The sequence below is a fragment of the Scyliorhinus canicula genome, chromosome 17 (genome assembly GCF_902713615.1).
Source record: "Scyliorhinus canicula chromosome 17, sScyCan1.1, whole genome shotgun sequence".
NCBI classification, from domain to species: domain Eukaryota; kingdom Metazoa; phylum Chordata; class Chondrichthyes; order Carcharhiniformes; family Scyliorhinidae; genus Scyliorhinus; species Scyliorhinus canicula.
Window position 1 is genome coordinate 80669039 of NC_052162.1, and position 22047 is coordinate 80691085.

The window sequence follows — 22047 nt, forward strand, 5'->3', positions numbered from 1 at the left end:
TCGACTATGGCTTCAATGTTTTCTGGAACGCACGTACAATAGACACCGTTTGCATGTCATTAGCAGCCCCTACCTGGTATTCCCAGGGCCTCTGTGATTCTCCACCTCCGATGGGCTGAGTTTCCGACGGCGAGGTTCACTTGTGCTTTTAAAAATCGTGAAACCGGCGTGGCAGCTGCTGAGGGAGAGAGAGGGGGTACGGAAAGTGTCCAACATCGGCATAGTTTACTGACAGTTGTGCTGCTGGCTGGGGGAGCTTGTGCCAGGGCCGGGGAACTAGCGGAGGGGGGGGGGGGGGCAGGAGGTGGGTTATGGGATCAGAGTGGACGGGCATGGAACACCATTGCTGCAGCTGGCAAGGCAGCTACGCAGTTGCACACACCGCTAACAGCCTATTTTGAACCTAATGCCATGGGTATAGGTGTCTCCCCAGGGCACCCCCTGGATGCCCACTGGCCCCAGCCAATGCATCAGCTGTATGGACGTGCTCCAGCACAACCAGTGCCATTTTGTTGACTGGGATGAGTGTGTGTGAGGAGTGTAATGTGTATATGCGGCTGCAGCTTGTCAGCCTCCCGAGCCTAGACGGACCCTGTAAATCCCACACCATTTTTCATTGGAATCAATTGTGTCTCACACGGCACCGGTGCTAGCTCTTCAATGGTATGGAATGGGTCCAGGTGCGGCATCGGTTTTTCTGTCGTAAAAGTCCACAGATTCTGCGATGGTGTCAACACTTAGTCTCAGAAATGGAGAATTCCGCCCACTATCTTTTCTAAGTTCTTTGTTTTCTTCATAGCATATTATATTCTTGGTCAGTAACTTGGCATTATTGGACTGTGCAACACCTTAATCTTAAAATTCTCACATTTGCATTCAAATCCCTACAAGGTCTCATCCCTCCTTATTTCTGTAACCCTTTACAGACTGACACCGTCCAAGATCTTTGCAAATCTCTATTCCTGCCTCTTGTATAACCTCTATTTTAATTGTCAGAATTTTGCAGGTTGTGCCTCCAGCTGTCTACGACCTGAGGCTCTGGACCCCCTCCTCTTAACCTCTCACTCCTCCTTTGTGTCATTCCCTAAGACCTACACCTTAGATCTTCCTCTTAGTATTTGGTCACCTGCCCTAACATGCCACTATGTGGTTTTGTGTCAAACTTTGTCCGATAATACTTCTATGAGGCACAGTGGGATCTCCCTTCAAATCCGTTGAAACCATGGGTGGTATTTATATGACATTCCCACTGGTAGGAACTTCTGGTCCCCCCAAAGGTGACCCCCTCCCTCCCCACAGTGGATTTCCTGGCTACGGGACAGCCGAACCACGCAAATAGCTGTGGACATTGGCGGGACCAGAAGATCTCAATGGCGGACAATGGTAAGCGACATCCACCACAAGAAGCACGTGCGATCAGTGGTCACGAAACCCTGCCCATCTGTTTGAAATTAACTCCTTTTATTATTGCATCCTTTAGCTATCTTTCTAATATGTTGCTTGCAATAAAAAAAATGCTGCTTCTGGAATGGCCGGTAGGTGGTGCTGTAGCATAACTTCACTGACTGACTAGGGATCTGCTTAATCAGTCGTTTGCTGTCTTGCGGAAAGCCATATTTCAAATGTCTTGAAAGATTAGTTGAATGTGTTTGGGACAGTGCATCAACAGCAGATCAGCATGTGACTACAAAATGTAACTGAGTGATTGGATAAAATAAAACTATGTTATTGCTTGGGTCAAGCCCCACCAGAATACAATACTGGGCCATAACATCCTGGCTCCCCAGCATCTGATTTGGGGATATCCCAAAGATGCATTGGGGAATCCCTCCTGGAGGCTCCCATGTAGGGCAATTGTCCAGAAACGCTAACTTCCTCTGGACAAGTAAGCTGCCCTGGGAACCATCCGATTAAACAATTTAAGTCACTAACTTTGGATGGTTCTGTCTGTTCAACCCTCATAAAACTTCAGAGTACTACTTAAAACACCCAGACCGTGTCCCAAATGGCCCACCTCTGAGGCCCCCCCCCCCCCCCCCCCCCCCCCGGCAGCCCAACCTGAATCTGACCCCACAGAAAAGCTTCTATCCACCTTCCTGCAAATATCTCACTTACAAGGGATTCCCCTCCTTCCAGCTGACAACTAACCCAACCAGGATCAGCCCAAACCAGCCCGACATACCCAACGTACAGCCAAAACCTCCTTCCTACAACATAACATGTCTCCCAAACCAACACCCACCGCAGTCGCATCCCACTCCACCAACCCGACATCACCCCTGACCTGATTATCCCACCCCGACCCAACACCCACTCGTAACTCCCTTGACCCGACAGCCCACCTATGTCTAGACCCAACCTAACACCCTCCCCAACCTGATAATCACTGCAACCAAAACCCCCCCACCTCGACCCAACACTCCTCCAAGACCACCCTCCCCACTGTCAATGTCCAGAATCCTCAACCCCCATCCCGGTCTAGAATCCCACCCCTTGCCCCCAAATGTCTGGACTCCCCTCCAGTGCTCTGACTGATGTGCGGATGAGAAGTTAAACTGAGGCCTTGTCTGCCATCTCAGGTAGACATAAAATATCCTGCGGGAATATTTCCAAACAGAGCAGGAGAGTTCTTTCCAGTGTCCCTGTCTAATATTTATTCCTGCACCAACGTCACTAAAATGAGAATATCCAACCATTATTTTCTTGTTCTTTATGGGATCTTTTTGTGTGTAAATTGGTTGCCACATTTCCAAGATGCAACAGGAGCTACATTTTAAAGGAATGCTTCATGGGCTCTGAAGTGATTTGAGGTGCCCTGAAGTTGTGAAGGCTCGATAAGTGCACAGATTTACTTTTTAAATATCCGTTTGACCGTTCAATTGCCTTCATCAGTTTGGCATGGCAATTCATTTGTTATTACCTGGTCAAAGGATGGTAGAGACCATTAACCTATTTACCAGGAAGCTCAACTTACATAGCCATGCATATGGACGAGCGTACAAATTACGAGCAGGAGTAGACCACTCGGCCCCTCGAGCCTGTTCCGCCATTCAATGAGATTATGACTGACCTGATTGTGGTCTCCACTCCACATTCCTGGCTACCTCCCTGAGATACCCTCAATTACGACACAGGAGAGAAGATTGGTAATTCAAAGGCTTTCATTACCAGAGAACCAGACAGCTGCCAAGAAGTGTGCTCACAGCACGCTGCCCACTAAGCATAACTTTACATACAGTTTCCTGGTCTTAAAGGGGCCATCGTATTAAAGGTAAAGGTACAGATATCATTCATCACACTCCCCCACCCCCCGATAATCTTTCATGCCCTCGTTAATCATGAATCTATCCCAGTCAGCCTTAAAAATATTCACTGCTTTAACCACCTTTTCAGGGGGAGCGTTCCAAAGACTCGCAGCCTTCTAAGGGAAAAGAATTCTCCTCAACTCTGTTGTCAATGAGTGACTCCAAGTTCTAGATTCTCCCAGATCCTTTCCACATTCCACCTTGTCAAGACCCCTGAGTATCTGATGTGCTTCACTTATTGCCCGTTTAGCTGCATGTTTATCTCAGCTGGATGATTTGAGTTGAAGACCCACTTCAGGAATTAAACATTTAATGCAAGCTGATGCTTCAGTGCAGTATTTGGAGAAGTGCTGAAGGTGCTGCATTTCAAATGTGTCGCAGTGCATAAATTGGCTTTGCACATCACTAAATATCAACACTGATTACACTTCTAAATTCATTAAATAGACGAGGAACTCTTTGAGACAATGTGAAGATGTGATAAGGCATAATTAAAATATAATTTCCTGCTTTTTTTAATTGTGCATTGTCACTCATCAGTGCAAACACACCCTAATGTAATTATCTAGAACTCGCTAAACACAAATAAATAGTTTAATGTGGGACTCATACCAATTGTGCTGATGGAACATTTCATTACTTTGGCAAACATGTCCAAATTTTCAATATGTTGTATACATCTGTCACTAAGTTGTATTTCATTTCTTTATTTCATTGGAAATGCTTTTTATTGTTATTTCTGGTGCACATTTCCCATGCAGGTCGATGATATGATGGCGCTATTGTGGAAACTTACTGCTGCTCAGAAACTCCAACACCCCAGATACACAAAATCTGTTAAGGCTGCTCTGAATCCCAGGAAGAGAGGTAAGGCTTCCAGCTGTCAGAAACAACTACCAGGTCCTCCAACTCCCTGCCTCCGAAAAACTACATGGGTCACCGAATTCATGAGGAAGTCTGCCACTTATTTGCTTTAACCTTTGTCAGCGACCCCATTGCCTCACCCCTCCCGGTCTCGGTTTCTTCCTTCGAGTCTGCAATCTCCCATTTCTGGCCTCTCGTGCATTGCTGATTTTCTCCCCTCCGACATAGGTGTCCATTGCTTCAGCTGTCAAGAAGCCAAGCTCTGGAATTCGAATCCTAAACCTTTCTGCCTCTCTACCGCTCTCCTCCTTCACAACTCTTCTTAAAATCTATCTCTTAGGCCAAGTTTTTGATCACCCACTCTAATACCTTCTTAGGTGGTTCCGTGCGAAAATTCTGATGAGAATGCTCTTGTGACATTTCATTATGTTAAAGGTGGTGAAGCGTAAGTTGCTGTTGACCAGGGATGTTTACTGGCCTCGATGTTCAAATATATCTAGTATTGGTCGTCTTTTACTCATTCATTTTTGTAGAGTATTATCAAAAGAATGTAGAGCCATGGAGAAGACGCAGAAAAGAATGCAAGGGTGAGAGCAGAACTGAGTAGTTGCAACTGTCAGGGAGGACTGAACGGTCCTGCGGTTAATTTCTCTGGAAAAGAGAAGATCAGGGTGTGAATTGATCGAGGTCTGAAAATGATGAAGGAGCCTGATAGGGTAGAAAATATTGGGTGGGATTTTCCAGCCCTCTCCACTAGCGGGATCTTCCAGTCCCGCGGAAGTCAAACCCCACCGCCCTCACGGTGGGTTCCCCAGCTGGTGGTGAGCCATCTACACTGTGGGAAAACACGCCACACGGGAGATGGGGGAGAATCCCACTCATTATTTCCGCTTGTGGCAGAGGCTAAAACTGAGGGTTCTGAATATAAGGTGGTGACTAATAAATCTAATAAGGAATTCAGGAGAAACTCATTAACCAATGAAATTGGTTAGAATGCGGAACTCACTACCACAAGGAGTAATTGGGTAAATAACTTTTTTTTTTAATTTAGAGAACCCAATTCTTTTTTTCCAATTAAGAGGCAATTTACCGTGGCCAATTCACCTACCTTGCACATCTTTTTGGGTTGTGGGGTGAGACCCACGCAGAAACGAGGAGAATGTTTAAACTCCACATGGACATTGGCCTGGAGCTAGGATCGAACCCGGGACCTCTGCACCGTGAGGCAGCAGTGCTAACCATGCCATCTATTGGGGTGAGCACTACAAATGCATTTATGGGGAAGCATGATGAATACTTGAGGGAGATAAGATTACAGGATTGCGCTGTTAGGTTCAGATGAACTATGGTTGGAGGAGGCTTGCACGCAGCATAAACGCTGGCATAAACCAGTTCGATAAAATGGCCTGTTTTCTGTGCTATAATTTCCATGTAATTCTGTGTAACTGACTATGAAGGTAATGTATGTAATATAATCACTTATTGTCACAAGTAAGTTTCAATGAAGTTACTGAAAAACCCCTAGTCACCACATTTCGGCACCTGTTCGGAGAAGCCGGTATGGGAATTGAACCCGCGCTGTTGGCATTGTTCTGCATTACAAGCCAGCTATTTAGCCCACTGTGCTGAATTATGATAATCCAACATTGCTGACTATTATAAAAATAGTCTGCCAAATTCTATCTGTCAGTATATAAAGGGCTAGATTTCCAACACACTTCTGTGTTCAGTTAACAATTGGCAAGGTAACCTGGCATTAATTTAGTCAAATAGGTTTATCCATTTGCCTTTCTCAATAACTTTGCACAGGACCAATAAAAAAATATTGCTACTTTATTTGTTAATTGTTGGACTCCAATGCTCTACCTTCAGTTCCAGCAATACGTTTCTATCTCATTACACGCCACTGCATTTCTTCCAATCATGCCAACCAGAGCTAATCCGTTGCTTAATTCCCATTTCCATACTTACATCATATGCCACTACTGAGGCCATGTAGTTGAAACTACTCAACTACTCACTTTCTCCAAGTCTTCTCTCGTAATCTTTAGTTTAATCCTGCACTCTAATCCTCTTCCCTCGGCTCAGGCTGGCAGTTCATATATTGGCAGAGATCCAAGCCAAGTGGCCAGCCTGGCAAGATTCCCCATGCGGGTTGGGGGCGACAGTGAGTCTCCCTCCTTAACTGGCCTCCGGATCAATCAGAGAGTCCTCCCAAGGTGCAACTAGCTCCCAGATTGTCCTTCCTCCGTGATCTCACAAACCGTGTCCCTTACCCCCTCCCCCACCACCGATCCCGCTTGCTGACTCCCCTTCCTCCTCCGCCCCCAAACCTTACCCATCTCCAAACGGTTAAAAAGTTCTGATCCATTACAGCTCACTTCCTAATGAAGTCTGGTATTAAATAGGCTCCCGTTGAATAGAAATGGAAGAGAGAAAACTTCATGTGGATGTTTACTTTTTAGAACTTTTTAATAACGTTTGGATTTGTATATAAACAGACACAAGTGTGAATTCGGGCGATCAACAGGCTCAGTGGGCTTACTGTCGCATTCCTGTCTCTTTCTTGCTCCGTCAGGGTTTCCCCGTGTGTGCGTGGGTTTCCTCCGGGTGCTCCGGTTTCCTCCCACAGTCCAAAGATGTGCAGGATAGGTGGATTAGCCATGCTAAATTTCCCTTAGTGTCCAAAATTATACTTAGTGTTGGGTGGGGTTACTGGGTTATGGGGATAGGGTGGAGGTGTGGGCTTGGGTAGGGTGCTCTTTCAAAAAAGAGCCGGTGCAGACTTGATGGGCCGAATGACCTCCATCTGCACTGTAAATTGTATGATTCTATGACTGTTGTGATCAGTAGGTGACTGCGCTGTCTTTCTTTTCTCCCTCAGCCTGTTTCTGGAAGTACTGCGTCACCGACTGACTGACCGACTCAACACCTTTGCATCAACCGCTTAGCAGTCAGCTGGACACAATGCCAGAACCAATCCCCCAGTAAAATTCCTATCAAGCAGACCCTGCCTTATCCAATGAGAAATTGCAGTCCAGAAGATGTGTAAATACTTTTGTAATTAAACATCAATAACACAATGTGAATAAACAACACTTTTGTACTGATATCAGTTCTATTGCGCCTTGTGAATCAGGGGGTGTATGTTACCCAAGATTGCAAAGTTGTGTCTTGTTTACCAATCTCAACCAGTGAACTAGAATCAATGGGATGGTCAAAAAATAAAATATAAGTGGCAATAAACGACGAGCATTTCGTTTCTGGCAATTGCTTGACTCGTATTATGTGGATAACTTCAGAGTGCCTGGGTGCTACGATGGGTGAATGCAATGTTCATTCATAGGGATATGGGTTTGAATACAATCCTGGCTCAGGGGATGAAAGCTTCATCCATAAGAAATGAATTTGGGCTGTCTTAATACACTTAATTGTGTGTGGCTCTGTGGTTTTAAATTTGCTTGGCTTTCATGTACACTCAAATAACCATCTCACTGAGAAAGCCCTCAGGGGTAGCTGATGTGGACAATGGAAATGCCACACAATTGTATTCGGGGATGAGCATTGTTGCAATTGAGTAAAAGAGCTGGGGATGCTAGCCTCTGGGCACCTCATATAGCAAAGTGCTCCATTACCAGCACTAACATCCTTCACTTACATTAGCAGGGATATTCCCAGAAACATTACAAAAAATGGAAAACTTTGACCTTGTTACTCAATCCATGGTAACTCTCTATTATGCAGCACTGAATTGACACATGATGTTAAAAAAAAATGCATCTTTGCTTCTTATCCTGTTTAGCAAAGAACTCAAGTGCACATTAACACACACTCAGATACAAAGATAAATTCATCCACTCGGTATCAGCAAAGCAGCTTTATTAATAACCAGATAATCAACATTTTATATATATATATATATTATATACAGATGCTTACATTTTTGAATTGCCTGTTTAATGTTTGAAAATATACTAAAATCTTTTAGATCAAATATTAATTGCAATGGAATGAATTAATATTTTACTCAAAGAAAATGAGAGTGTAGTTGAGCATGAGGTGAATTAGCACATCAACAAGAGACATCTAAAGCATATAAACAGAGCAGTCAACTTAGAAAGAAAAGAACAGTACAATTCTTTCTTGTAGTTCAATAAGATAGTTCTAAAGGACATGCTACTGGACAATGCCAACTTTCCATATTTGCACGAAATTATCAAAATATTGGGCTGGATTCTCCGCCCTGCCACATTTCTGCCCCGACCCGCCGGCGTGATTCTCTATTACGCCGTCCGGTCGATGGGGTTTCCCATTGTGGGGCAGACCCACACCGTCGGGAAACCCCCGGGCGCCGGCAAAACAGAGGATCCCGCCAGCAGAGAGTCCCGCCTATTATATTTGCTTATGATTGCTTAACATTTACTCAGATAATAAAGGAACAATCTTGTGCTGCAAACATTCATCTCATTCCTGAGCAGAAAGCTAGGATTATCTGAGAGTCAATCTAAAGCCGATTTATTTTCACGGGAATCCAGAGTTTTAAGTCTCTATCGACTTACTTATACAATCAAGCTCAATGCCTTCTGGTACTGATTATTGCTAGCGTAAATTGAAAATATACATTTTAAATGTTTCAGGTTCAGAAGCTTCAGTGTGCCTTTATATTTATTTGCTCAGCTGGTTCTGTCTGTTTGAGTATTGTGAGGCTAGAGTGGGGCATTCATTTGGGTGGGGGTGCAGCTCGATTAGATAGAGGCTGTCAGGTTCAGGAAAGGCCGATCACTGGCCAAGTACAATCTGATAGTCCCATATACTTAACCCTGATTTAGAGAGAAAGGGGTGGGAAACCTGTGGAATTGAGTACCGTACAGTTCGGTGTTATATCATAGAGGCAGAGTGCTCCAGGGTCCTCTGTGGAGCCTTGGGTTGCATTCTGAACTTGGAAGGTCATTTACAATCGGGCTTTGGCCAGCCCTTGGTTCTGCATGAGCCACTTCCACTTAAATACATTGCTGAGTACAATTTCATGGAGGGTGGAAGATTGGAAGCTAGCCAGAGGGGGTATTCGGGAATAGTCAAGTCTACAGGTAACAATGGCATGGATGATGTCTTCACCAGCAGATGAGCTGAGGGAAGGTCACAGATGAGAAATTGTAATAGAATGTACAGACGTGGCAGCACGGTACAAAGTGGTTAGCTGCCTCACAGCACCAGGGACCCTGGTTCGATTGCGGAGTCTATGTGGTGTTTGCAAATGATTTTGCATGAGTTTCCTCTGCATGCTCCGGTTTCCTCCCATCGTCCAAAGATATACAGGTTAGGTAGATTGGCTATGCTAAGTTACCCCTAGGGGGGGGGGTTACAGGGATAGGGTGGAGGATTGGGCTCAGTAGGGTGCTCTTTCAGAGGGTCAATGGGCTAATTGGCCTCTTTCTGCACTGTAGGAATACTACAGAAGTGGAGGCAGGCAGTCTTTTAAAAAAAATAAATTTAGAGAGCCCAATTATTTTTTCCAATTAAGGGGCAATTTAGCGTGGCCAATCCACCTACCCTGCACATCTTTTGGGTTGTGGGGGTGAAACCCACGCAGACACGGGGAGAATGTGCAAACTCCACACGGACAGTGATCCAGGGTTGGGATTCGAACCCGGGTCCTCAGCGCCGTAGGCAGCAATGCTAACCATGGCAGTCTTAATCATAGTGCAGATACATGGTCAGAAACTCATCTCGGCAGAGGAGTTGCAGACCGAGTTGCTGAAGCGCAAGTGGGAGGAGGAGCTGGGAGCAAAGATAGAGGATGGTCTGTGGGCGGACGCGGTGAGTAGAGTCAACTCGTCCGCAACATGTGCCAGGCTCAGCCTGATACAATTCAAGGTTGTTCACCGGGCTCACATGACGGTGGCCCAGATCAGCAGATTCTTTGGGGTGGAAGACAGGTGCACAAAATGTGCGGAAGGACAAGCAAACCATGTCCACATGTCCTGGACATGTCCGAAGCTTAGGGGTTTTGGCAGGGGTTTGCGGATGTCATGTCCACGGTATTAAAAACAAGGGTGGCACTGAGTCCAGAGGTGGCGATTTTCAGGGTGTCAGAAGACCCGGGAATCCAGGAGGAGAAAGAGGCAGTCGTTCTGGCCTTTGCTTCCCTGGTAGCCCGGAGACGGATACTATTAGCTTAGAGGGATTCAAAGCCCCCGAAGTCGGAGACCTGGCTATCGGACATGGCTAGCATGCTCTGTTTGGAGAAAATCAAGTTCGCCTTGTGATGGTCAATGTTAGGGTTCACCCGGAGGTGGCAACTGTTCATCGACCTCTTCGCGGAAAATTAATCGTCAGCAGAAGTGGGGGGGGTTAGTTTAGCTTAGAGTAGGGGGTTAATAAAGGTGAGATCTGTAAGGAAGTCTTTTGCACTATGTTTATAGTTTCATGTAGATTGTTTATTTTGTTGTTACAATATCAAAAATACCTCAATAAAATGTTTATTAAAAAAAAGAAACCCATCTCGGAGTCAAACACAGTGCCAAATTTGCAAACGGTCTTGGCCAACTTAAGACAGTTACCTTGGATAGAAATTGTGGACAGGGAATGGAATTTATGGTGGTGACCAAATATAATGGCTTCTGCTTACCCAATTGTTGGTTGGTGAAATTTCTGATCATTCGGCATGTGACAAATCAGAGATAGTTTTTGTTTCTTTTTTTTCATAAAATTTAGAGTACCCAATTCATTTTTTTCCAATTAAGGGGCAATTTAGCATATCCAATTCACCTAGCTTGCACATTTCTTCTGGGTTGTGGGGGGCAAAACCCATGCAAACACGGGGAGAATGTGCAAACTCCACACGGACAGTGACCCAAAGCTGGGATCGAACCTGGAACCTCAGCCCCGTGAGGCAGCAGGGCTAACCCACTGCACCACCGTGCTGCCCTAAATCAGAGATAGTTAATGGGTTCAAGGCGGTGATAGTGAGATGGAACTCAGGGCTGTCAGTGGTGGAACCTTATGTTCTGCTTTTGGATTATTCTCTGACGAGTAACATGCTGGTGAAACTAGAAAGGGGAAGAATAGGTCCTTGGGGAACTCCAGAGGTAACAATGCGAGAGTGAGCACAGTAAGAAGTCTTACAACACCAGGTTAAAGTCCAACAGGTTTGTTTCAAACACAAGCTTTCGGAGCACGGCTCCTTCTTCAGGTGAAGAAGGAGCCGTGCTCCGAAAGCTCGTGTTTGAAACAAACCTGTTGGACTTTAACCTGGTGTTGTAAGACTTCTTACTGTGCTCACCCCAGTCCAACGCCGGCATCTCCACATCAATGCGAGAGTGGGAAGAGAAGCTATGATTAGATAGATAAGAATGGAATCATGCTGGGGCAGATTTACCCACCTGGAGACGGAGTAGAGGCACTGAAGGAGGAAGTGGTCAAACAAAGGGGAATTTCAGTGAGTTAATAGGGATCATCTCCCAGCAAAAACAGTTGAGAGCAGGACCACATTGGCAAAACTGTGAACACTCTGCGGATTGTTCACGGTTAATCAGACAATATATTATTGCATAAATAACAGGGATGTTATTATGTAGTCAAAATGTGCAATACTGTTGCTTTAGGGAAATTTTTTAAGGCTTCAAACACTAATTGCTGATAAACAAACAAAGCTTGAGGGCAAGCAGAGTTTTAAGTTTGGAAACTTTGCAGCCTGCATATTGTTTATGATTTACAGAATCTAGGCTGATGATAGCCCTTGTTTCTGCACTTATTTTTAAGGATGCTTTTACTTCGGTAGCAAGGTGCGTAACTTTGAAATGTGATGCCCAATGCAAGACTGTTGTTCGATGGTCCATTACTATTGAGGCACTTTGGAGAATAAGATAGGAACGGTAGCAATGACTGACAGTAAACAAGCTGTGCTGAACAGGCTTCTCGCTAGAGCTGCACAGTGAACAAATGGAGGCGTAACAGATTTCCCTGTTACTTCTCTGTTTAGCAAATAATGAACGGGTGCTTGAGCGATTACAATGGAATTCGTCAGAGCAATGTGAGAATCAGTTCATCTTCATTGCAGGCTTTTGGCAATATCAGCGTAAGCCCGTTCGATCTCTTCAATGGATGGACAGGTGTGACTAAACTCATTTCGTTTGTATGCATTGTTCAAATAGCGCCAGAGAGCAAACATTTCGACAGGAATCTCAAAATTCCGGTACTTCTTTGCGGCCACCTGCAAGAGAGGTCAGACAGACAGATCCACCATTACTTTAACATTGAAGACTATGAATGAAAGCAGTGAGGTACATGAGGGCTACATTGCCAACTTTGGTCGGGCCGGGAAGCTCACAATGTCTGAATAATGTTAACTGTTCAGCAGTCCTAATCTACAAAAACTATCCAACATATGCATCAGAAGGAATACAAGACCCCATTTTTACTTGGACACTGAATTTAACCCGCACAAGTATTTTCACTCCACTGACCATTGTCACCCAGCAGATTGGGTTAAAGATTAGATTTATAGAGCCATCAGTCATAGACTAACAGAATATAAATTAAATTAAAACTCCAATGGTTTATTACTTGGTTTGAATATGACTACCAATCCCATAATTCATTAAATACTTAAAAGATGTTTACTGACAGCTCTCTTGTATTGCTCATGGTAAGTCAGATGATGTTTTGTTTAAAAAGACCACTGCATTCGTCCAGCACAGATCTGGGCATTCCAGTTAAATAGCGGGAAAGGCCAAAATCGTGATTCGTGCCAGGCACGAATCAGTTTGCTATCTAGCCGATCAACTCCAGATGGTGAGTTCCGGACCATTCCCAATTATGACAAGCATTTCATTAACCCTAATTTGCACTCATTTCCGTCTCTTTAGTGAGACTGAAGATGAATGCAACGGCCTCCCGGGAATTAATCAGCTACCCAGCGAGAAGTCACTCAGGGATTGTTGAGTATTCCTTTTTAAAAATATGAAGCTGGCGCAATGGCTTCTGAGGGGGAACTGGCGATGTGAGTAGCTATTTCCAGTAGCCATACTGCCAGTATGCAGCTCAAGGGCACTGGAGCTGCTGCCTTAGTGCTCGGGCGGTGGACCCCTGAGGTCGGGGGTTACCCCTGGGCCAAGGGTGGGGGACGGGGGTGGGGGGCTGTCAGTGGGTGAGTGACTTTTTGCCAGTGAGGCTTTCAAGCCATATTGTGGGTACCCATAACTGGGTAACTACAACTGCTGCGTGTCTGTCCTACCAAACACTTCCAGGATGGAGCCCTGTTCTTAGTTCTGTGTTGAAGATCACTTTCACTACCTTTGACTGTGAGCAGCCCCTAGCTTCACAGCTGAAGGCTATTGCTAATCAAGACTTGGCCATGTTCGTTGTGACAACACTTCACAGCTACAGGTTGTATTTAGAATTTAGAATTTAGAACAGTACAGCACAGAACAGGCCCTTCGGCCCTCGATGTTGTGCCGAGCAATGATCACCCTACTCAAACTCACGTATCCACCCTATACCCAACAACTCCCCCTTAACCTTACTTTTTAGGACACTACGGGCAATTTAGTATGGCCAATCCACCTAACCCGCACATCTTTGGAGTATGGGAGGAAACCGGAGCACCCGGAGGAAACCCACGCACACACGGGGAGGACGTGCAGACTCCGCACAGACAGTGATCCAGCCGGGAACCGAACCTGGGACCCTGGAGCTGTGAAGCATTGATGCTAACCACTATGCTACCGTGCTGCCCCGTTTTGCTGCTTGCTCCCGCTGGTGGCTGCAAACGCCTGGAGGCTGCTGTTTCCTTCCTTTTATGTAGCCTGAAAGAAGGACAATTAAGGTGCCTAGGTCCAGAACACCTGATGATGCTGTTGAAAAAATGCTTTCATATATTGCTGATACTTTTGGTGTTGGTGTGGGGAGTGCTGCATGTAACTGGCACGTCACCGTGGGTTGAACACGCTGGAAGTCAAGACTGTTGAACTGCACCTTGAGCACCAGTGGAATGTGTGAATGCCAGGATTGGTTGCGGTGAGATTGGGCTGTGTGGGAGGGCCTGCACAGCTGCGGCTGCTGGACGGAGAATGGCACTGATACATGGAACAAGTAACACATTGATGGGAAGATCATTTCTGACAAAGTACTGGGCATGATAGAACATTCTCATGCTTGTCCACTGTTGAGGAACCTACAAGGGGTGATGCTGTGTGTTTGTTTGTTTGTGAAAATTAGCTGATATAGTTTTCTATTGGTACTAATATGGAATGGTGACGTTTCCTTGTTGTTTAATGTTAGTGTGCTATATGAAATGTTACATAGTTGATCAAATCTTTGCTATTGTTGACCGTTTAATAAACAAAATATTGTCAAGTGGTGCTTCAGGTTGTGTTCAGGCTACTTGCTCCTGCTGATGGCTACAAATGCCTGGAGGCTGTTGTTGCTATTTCATTCATTTTCTGTAGCGTGGAGTTTGGAAAGGGAGGATGGAAGATGACCTGCTGCCTGGACTGGAGAAGGGAAAGGGGATCTCTTTCTCTGCTTTTCTGATTTTCCACTGCTGAGGAGTCTACTGCTGGGAGCTACAAGAGGGGGAGAGAGAGGCAGATTGAGCCAAGTGAGCGGTGTTTGCTGCTTGTTGTTGTTTGCAGCTGCAGATGCCTGGGGACAGTCTGTTTGTTTGCTGCTGCCTCTTTGCTTTTTGTAGCCTGGAGTAAGGAAAGGGAGGATGGTAAAATGACCTGCTGCCTGCGCTGGAAAAGGGGAAGGGGAGCTCTTCCTCACTTCTAGCATGCTCTGTGTTGGTGCGATTTTCCACTGCTTAGGAGTCTAATGCTGGAAGCTCGCTCCAGCTGCCTCTCCATTCCATTGAGACCCCAAGACCCTATGAGCACCATCAGGGTGGAGAAAGCGCTCAATGTCAGTGGGCAGAAGAGGGTTGCACAATGATGCCAGTGACACTGGTAATTTGGCTGGAGTCACCCGGCCTCAAGTCCGCCAAGTGCATCAAAGGCCACAGGGCATGGAAAGCAGCAGGCTGCCTCCACCTCCAATGTGCATCTGGGGACACCACCAAGACGTGGCAGCAGACCAGTGAGGATCAAGAAGAGAGAGGATCACTGATTGGGCACGGGTGGGATGTCAGCACTATCTGTACCTAGGGGGAATGGAAAGGTCAAATATTCACTATTAAAACATGTTAAACCTGATACATGTGAGATGTGAAGACTCTGACACGGTAATCTCACAGCGGGACTGTCGAGAAGCCTGACAGGTCGGCATCTCCAAAGCACGGAGCAGGTCTGTGCACTGCCATGTTTATATGTTTACTGGAAGTGAGTGCTGAAGGAGCGTTTAAAAACACCTCCCCATGTTAGCATGATGCTGAGGCGCAAATCTGGCGAATCAGACAGGGCAGGAGGGAGGAAGGAAGGAAGAGAAGGAGGGAGGAAGTTCCATATAACTGGGTATTTACGCTAAATTAAAACAAACCTATTCTGTGATTCGAGCTAGATATAACTCTATCAATAGCCCAATGCTTCCCTCTTTTCACCAGAGGGTAACAACTCAATAAGGTACTGACAACTCACTTTATTAAAGTTTATTTCTTTTTTATTTAAAACTTAGAGTACTCAATTCTACTTTTTTTCCAATCCACCTACCCTACACATCTTTGGGTTGTGGGGGTAAGACTCGCACAAACTTGGGGAGAATGTGCAAACTCCACATGGACAGTGACCTGGGGCCGGGATTGGACCCAAGTCCTCAGAGCCATGAGGCAGCCATGCTAACCATTGCGTCACCCCACTCATCTTGTCAAAATAGCATTTCTTCCAATGTTTGCTTAAACCGTGAGTGCTATTTGCCGAGCTACCATAGCTCAGACTTGTCCTGGCCTCACCTGATGGCCAAACACGCACATGTTTCCTTCAAGGATCGCTGGATAGTGATCAGAGATAGAGACCTTTGTTCATTAGCTCCGAATCACAGTCCAGGAAACATCAGTCACATTAATTCCTCAGTTTAAAACATAATATAGAAGGGTTCGAACATGGGGCAGCCAAAAGAATATTAAATCCTTGCAACGTTATAAAGAAACTATTTGCATGTGATTACTGTTCAGAAATCATATCTTCAAAAACTATATTTTCTTTTAAAATTTGGAAGGACATTGCATTATTTGGACACTTGGGAACTAGTTTGATTTTTTTTTTGAAAGGTCATAAATTCATTTGGACTGTGAGCAACTGTGCCTTTTTACCAAGATATCACAGAAGCTCAGCTGAATGACTAGCATGGCACTTGAAGAGGCGAGCAGTTTGCTTAATTGGACTGTAATTATTTTAATGGCTGGGGGACAAACACAAAGGTCCTGATGTTTTATTGGCAGTCAGCTGATGAAGATGGGTTTTATGTTTTGAATTTTTTTACAACTCAGTTGGGAATGAATCGAGAAGGGGAAATCTGCCCAACTCATACTCACCTTGCCTTGCCTGAAATACAGTATGGTTATCAGTATCCAGCTTCGAATCCTCATCTCGCTGGAACTTGTCTATATTTGGAAACCCAGGAGCCTGAGATGAGAGGGAGATCCTAAGGATTCATCCGGCTCTATTCCCCTCCATGCCGAAGCTCTGTTGGTGAGAACCTCCAGTCATCTACCGGGAATCATGATCCATCTTCACACGAGGGAGAATCAGACCAACGGCGTCAAAACCCTGCAAACTATCTCCTTTCCATAAAGTTTTATTTAACTGCCAATCTCTGCTGAGACCCTGTTTGTTTGTCCTTTGTGTTGTTTGGGTTTTTGAAATGCAATGCTGCACTAACTAATTGGATTGCCTCAGTCATATAACTCTGCTTTGAGGAATCTCACTGGAGGCAAACATCTCAATGTCTGTTGAATAAATGCTTCTCACAGAAACACACTAATGAAGACTGCTGCCTTTGTATTTGCAACTGTGTGTGTGTGTGTGTGTGTGTGTTTATTTATTTATGGGATGTGGGGTTGCTGGTTAGGCCAGCATTTATTGCCCATCCCTAGTTGCCCTTCAGAACATAGAACATAGAAAAATACAGCACAGAACAGGCCCTTCGGCCCACGATGTTGTGCCGAACCTTTGTCCTAGATTAATAACAGATTATCATAGAATTTACAGTGCAGAAGGAGACCATTCGGCCCATCGAGTCTGCACCGGCTCATGGAATGTCTTCTTGAACTGCTGCAGTCCTTAAGGTGTAGGTACACCCACTGTGCTGTTAAGGAGGTTTTTCAAGGATGTTGCCCTAATGACAGGGAAGAAATGGCGATATATTTCCAAGTCAGGGTAGTGAGAGACTTGAAGGGGATCCTCCAGGTGGTGGGGTTCCCAGGATTCTGCTGCTCCTGTTTTTCTAGATGGAGCGGTCGTGCAATTGGAAGGTGCTGTCCAAGGAACCTTGGATCTTATTGAGGTATTTTGAAAGGGGAAAACAGTTACACATCTAGATTACAAATTACGTATTAACCAGTTCTTGCAAATAGTTTAAAAATTAAATTTTGTTTTATAATAAACAATTACTCTGAGTTTATTGTAAGAAGCCTGGTTAAAGTCTCTTTTATTCTGGATCTAACAGTAGCGAAGGTAAATAATTATTTTGGTGAGTGAATTAAACATTTGCACTAATGGTGCCACCTGTAGAGTAGCTGGGCTAGATAAACAGCACACTCGTCCTTTCCTGGTCTTAACATTATCGAGATACTCTACAGCTTGTATGTCTATACAGTCTATCTATTTATTTTAAAATTGCATGGTTTGCAACCAGATAACATTCTGGATGGTGGAACAGAATTAGATAAAATAAAACCACCGAGATAAAGCTATCATGCGCTGCTCGTATTTGCTGAAAAGATGCAGTTGTTGTGAGTTGTGAAAATAAAGTGGCATATTGAGAGGGCAGCACGGCGGTGCAGTGGTTAGCACTGCAGTCTCACAGAGTCAAGGTCCCAGGTTCGAATCCTGGCTCTGGGTCACTGTCCATGTGGAGTTTGCACATTCCCCCGTGTTTGCGTGGGTTTTGCCCCCACAGCCCAAAGATGTGCAGGGTAGGTGGTTTGCTTACGCTAAATTGTCCCTTAATTGGAAAAAATTAATTGGGTACTCTAAATTTATTTTTAAAAAGTGGCATATTGCAGGATGTTCGCAGAGTATCAGACCATCTATGACACTTCGGAATTGGGCTGAGCTGTTCCTGTCACTTGTTAGAATATGGGGCATGAACCATTTAACCTATCAAATGCATATTTTCATGAAATTTATTATAAATGGTACCTTGATGATATGCAGCTTAGGTAATAGATTGCAGTCCGCCAGTGTCAGCTCATTTCCATCCAGATATTTCCGCTTGGAAACAAGAATCATCTCTGTACTGTTAGCATCAATCTCATCAGATAGGGGTTCTTTCAGGTAGTTGTCCAATCTTTTCAGCTCCTTCAGCAGGGCCTTCTGAAACTCTAGAAGATGATAATCGCGTTGCATGATTCACATTAACCAAATGTCAGTTCTCAAGATATTGAACTTCTGGAAGTCAATTAACTGTCAGAAAATGGTAATTGGAATATCTCACAACTCTTTTGCTTTAAGATATATTTGATAAATATATGGCCGGATGATATTATGCCTTGAAAACGTGTGGATAAACATCAAACTCACATTCCCTCATGCTGTTCTTATTGATTGCAGTGGCTGTATGATTGATGTCTGAAGGTTGAGGGAAGAAATCAAAAGTTAAGGGAGGACAGAAGGAATCGTGGTCTTTTGTGAGGTGATGGAGAATGTTTGGATATAAGGACCACAGGACTCTCTCACAGCACCTGAGAAAACGACAGGTGATATTTCGCTAAACCCATTTTGTAGCAAAAATCTTTGCCGTAATAAGGCATCCCTATTCTCATGGCCATAGACTCAATCATGGCCAGGGACATCATTGCTACCAAACTTAAGGGCTGGTTTAGCACAATGGGCTAAGACAGCTGGCTTGTAATGCAGAGCAAGACCAGCAGCGCAGGTTCAATTCCCATTCCAGCCTCCCCGATCAGGTGCTAGAATGTGGCAGAGGCTTTTCACAGTAACTTAATTGAAGCCTACTTGTGACAATAAGTTATTATTATTATTAAATAGATGTCTGAGTTTACCTCTCAGGGTAATGTGCAATTGCCCTGGATTTGAAAGGTTCTCACACTTGTTATGTCTCTAAGGCAATTTGTTTTCTGGGAACATAAGGATTTTTGCCCCGTGTCGAAACTCAGACACATCACATGATGCTGAAGGTGCATTTGCTGAATAAATGTCAAATTTAGAAGAAGGTGGTATGCGTGTGTGGTGAATAATGTGTGCCAATGTTCTGTTGGCGGTGTTCCAACTTGCGTCAGTGGGTGCCTCGCGGCAGATGGTGAAGAGATTTATGTGCATTGTCTGGCACAGCTGATGTGTCAACTGATTAGATACCAGACTACCCATTACTGATGTCTCCCTGTCACAGGAGAAGCCTCCATAGTGTAGACTGCACCTGGAGCCGTCTAACGACCTCCCTCCTTCTCCTCCTGTGGAGAACCCTCGGAGGATGCACCATCACATTCCTTCTCTTCACCTGGCACCATTGCAAATGCTGGCATTTCAGAAGGATTTAGAATGTCAGGCAGCGGTCATGCATGCACTGATGGGGGCACTTCAAAATCACACGTGCAGCTGCCAGAGCTGTGGTGGTGGAGTTGGCAGTTAGAGAATTGTCTGGGATGTTCCAGAGACTGATTCTGAATTGGTTTTTGAGTATCTGGAGCCATCTATAAGGTGGTAGATGCTGCATGTTCAGCATGAGGTCAGTGGCTGGCTGGACTGTGGAGCTGTCCAGCCAGGCTACAAGAGCTGCAATCACGTACTCTTTGGATCACCAAGCTTTTGCCACAAACAGACTGTTGACAGTCATCGGGACGCACTCTGACCTGCACAACATTGGCCTGGCAATGAGTTAAGGGACTCAAACCCAGGGCGACAAGGGACCTGGCATCCACCCAGCTCCTAGAACCTCACTGGTTGGCAGGGAGGAGTAACCAGACCTAGAGGCGGAGGGTGAGCAGCAGCTGCCTCCATCTGGAAGTTCCTGCCATGGCACTTCCGGCGGGAGCAGCATCCCCTCCATCCATTGGCCATTGACACAGGCGTCGCATATTATTGCTGCGGTGATTGAAGACTTGTATACATCTTTGCAAAAGTCTCCTGGAATGGCCATTCACTCAAGGTCACGATGTGGAGATGCCGGCGTTGGACTGGGGTGAGTACAGTAAGAAGTCCGATAACACCAGGTTAAAGTCCAACATGTTTGTTTCAAACATTAGCTTTTGGAGCACTGCTCCTTCCTCAGGTGAATGAAGAGGTATGTTCCAGAAACATATACAGTATATAGACAAATTCAAAGATGCCAGACAATGCTTAGAATGTGAGCATTTGCAGGTAATTAAGTCTTTACAGATGCAGAGATAGGGATAACCACAGGTTAAAGAGGTGTGAATTATCTCAAGCCAGGACAGTTGGTAGGATTTCACAAGCCCAGGCCAGATGGTGGGGGATGAATGTAATGTGACATGAATCCCAGGTCCCGGTTGAGGCCGCATTCATGTGTGCGGAACTTAGCTATAAGTTTCTGCTCAGCGATTCTGCATTGTCGCGTGTCCTGAAGGCCCTATCTCTGGATCTGTAAAGACTTAATTACCTGCTAATGCTCACATTCTAAGCATTGTCTGGCATCTTTGAATTTGTCTATATATATGTTTCTGGAACATACCTCTTCATTCACCTGAGGAAGGAGCAGTGCTCCGAAAGCTAGTGTTTGAAACAAACATGTTGGACTTTAACCTGGTGTTGTAAGACTTCTTACTGTACTCAAGATCACGACTGCGCAGCGGGCGCTTGCCAAAGTAAATCAGGGCAAGGGAGGTGGAAGATGAGATACCTCCCTCCAGTGCAGCTGCAAGCGAGGGGCGACCACTGCACCAGAGCACTCATAAACATGTTCTTAAATAACTACATTAGTCATGAATAAGCACACATGAGTGAGGTTATTTTTATTGATGATATTATGCCTTGAAAACTTGTGGATAAACATCAAACTCACATTCCCTCATGCTGTTCTTATTGATTGCAGTGGCTGTTTGATTGATGTATAGATAGAGATAGAGAAATACAGCACAGAACAGGCCCTTCGGCCCACGATGTTGCGCCGAACTTTTGTCCTAGGTTAATCATAGAATTTTGGACAATTTTTCATGGCCAATCCACCCAACCTGCACATCTTTGGACTGTGGGAGGAAACCGGAGTACCCGGAGGAAACCCACGCAGTCACGGGGAGGATGTGCAGACTCCACACAGACAGTGACCCAAGTCGAAATCGAACTTGGGACCCTGGAGCTGTGAAGCAATTGTGCTATCCACAATGCTAACGTGCTGCCCTTAAGAAGTTAACCTACACTCCCTTATTCTACCCTAATCCAAGTACCTATCCAATAGCCGCTTGAAGGTCCATAAATTTTCCGACTCAACTACTACCACAGGCAGTGCATTCCATGCCCCCACTACTCTCTGGGTAAAGAACCTACCTCTGACATCCCCTCTATATCTTCCACCATTTATCTTAAATTTATGTCCCCTTGTAATGGTGTGTTCCACCCGGGGAAAAGGTCTCTGACTGTCTACTCTATCTATTCCCCTGATCATCTTATAAACCTCTATCAAGTCGCCCCTCATCCTTCTCCATTCTAATGAGAAAAGGCCTAGCACCCTCATCCTTTCCTCGTATGACCTACTCTCCATTCCAGGCAACATTCTGGTAAATCTCCTTTGCACCTTTTCCAAAGCTTCC

General features: G+C 45.1%; 2 protein-coding genes across 7 annotated transcripts in view; one reads left to right on the top strand and one right to left on the bottom strand.

Annotated features, from left to right (window-relative positions):
- urp1 (urotensin-related peptide 1) overlaps nucleotides 1-7437 on the top strand; it is a 66388-nt gene extending 58951 nt beyond the window's left edge. For all 3 annotated transcript variants that reach the window (XM_038775629.1, XM_038775627.1, XM_038775628.1), the window contains 2 exons: nucleotides 4067-4172; nucleotides 7054-7437. In XM_038775629.1, the coding sequence (XP_038631557.1) occupies nucleotides 4067-4172; nucleotides 7054-7085 (138 nt within the window). In that variant the 3' untranslated portion in view covers nucleotides 7086-7437. The remainder of the gene's footprint in view (nucleotides 1-4066; nucleotides 4173-7053) is intronic.
- The window catches only part of clic2 (chloride intracellular channel 2), a 74248-nt gene that overhangs the window by 6547 nt on the left and 45654 nt on the right, over nucleotides 1-22047 (bottom strand). For 3 of the 4 annotated variants that reach the window (XM_038775625.1, XM_038775624.1, XM_038775623.1), the window contains 2 exons: nucleotides 18464-18645; nucleotides 11485-12381 (listed from right to left, as the gene is read on the bottom strand). In XM_038775625.1, coding sequence (XP_038631553.1) covers nucleotides 12220-12381; nucleotides 18464-18645 — 344 coding nt within the window. In that variant the 3' untranslated portion in view covers nucleotides 11485-12219. Of the gene's footprint in view, nucleotides 1-11484; nucleotides 12382-18463; nucleotides 18646-22047 lie in introns of those variants that run through there. The other variant, XM_038775626.1, reaches the window with a different exon arrangement.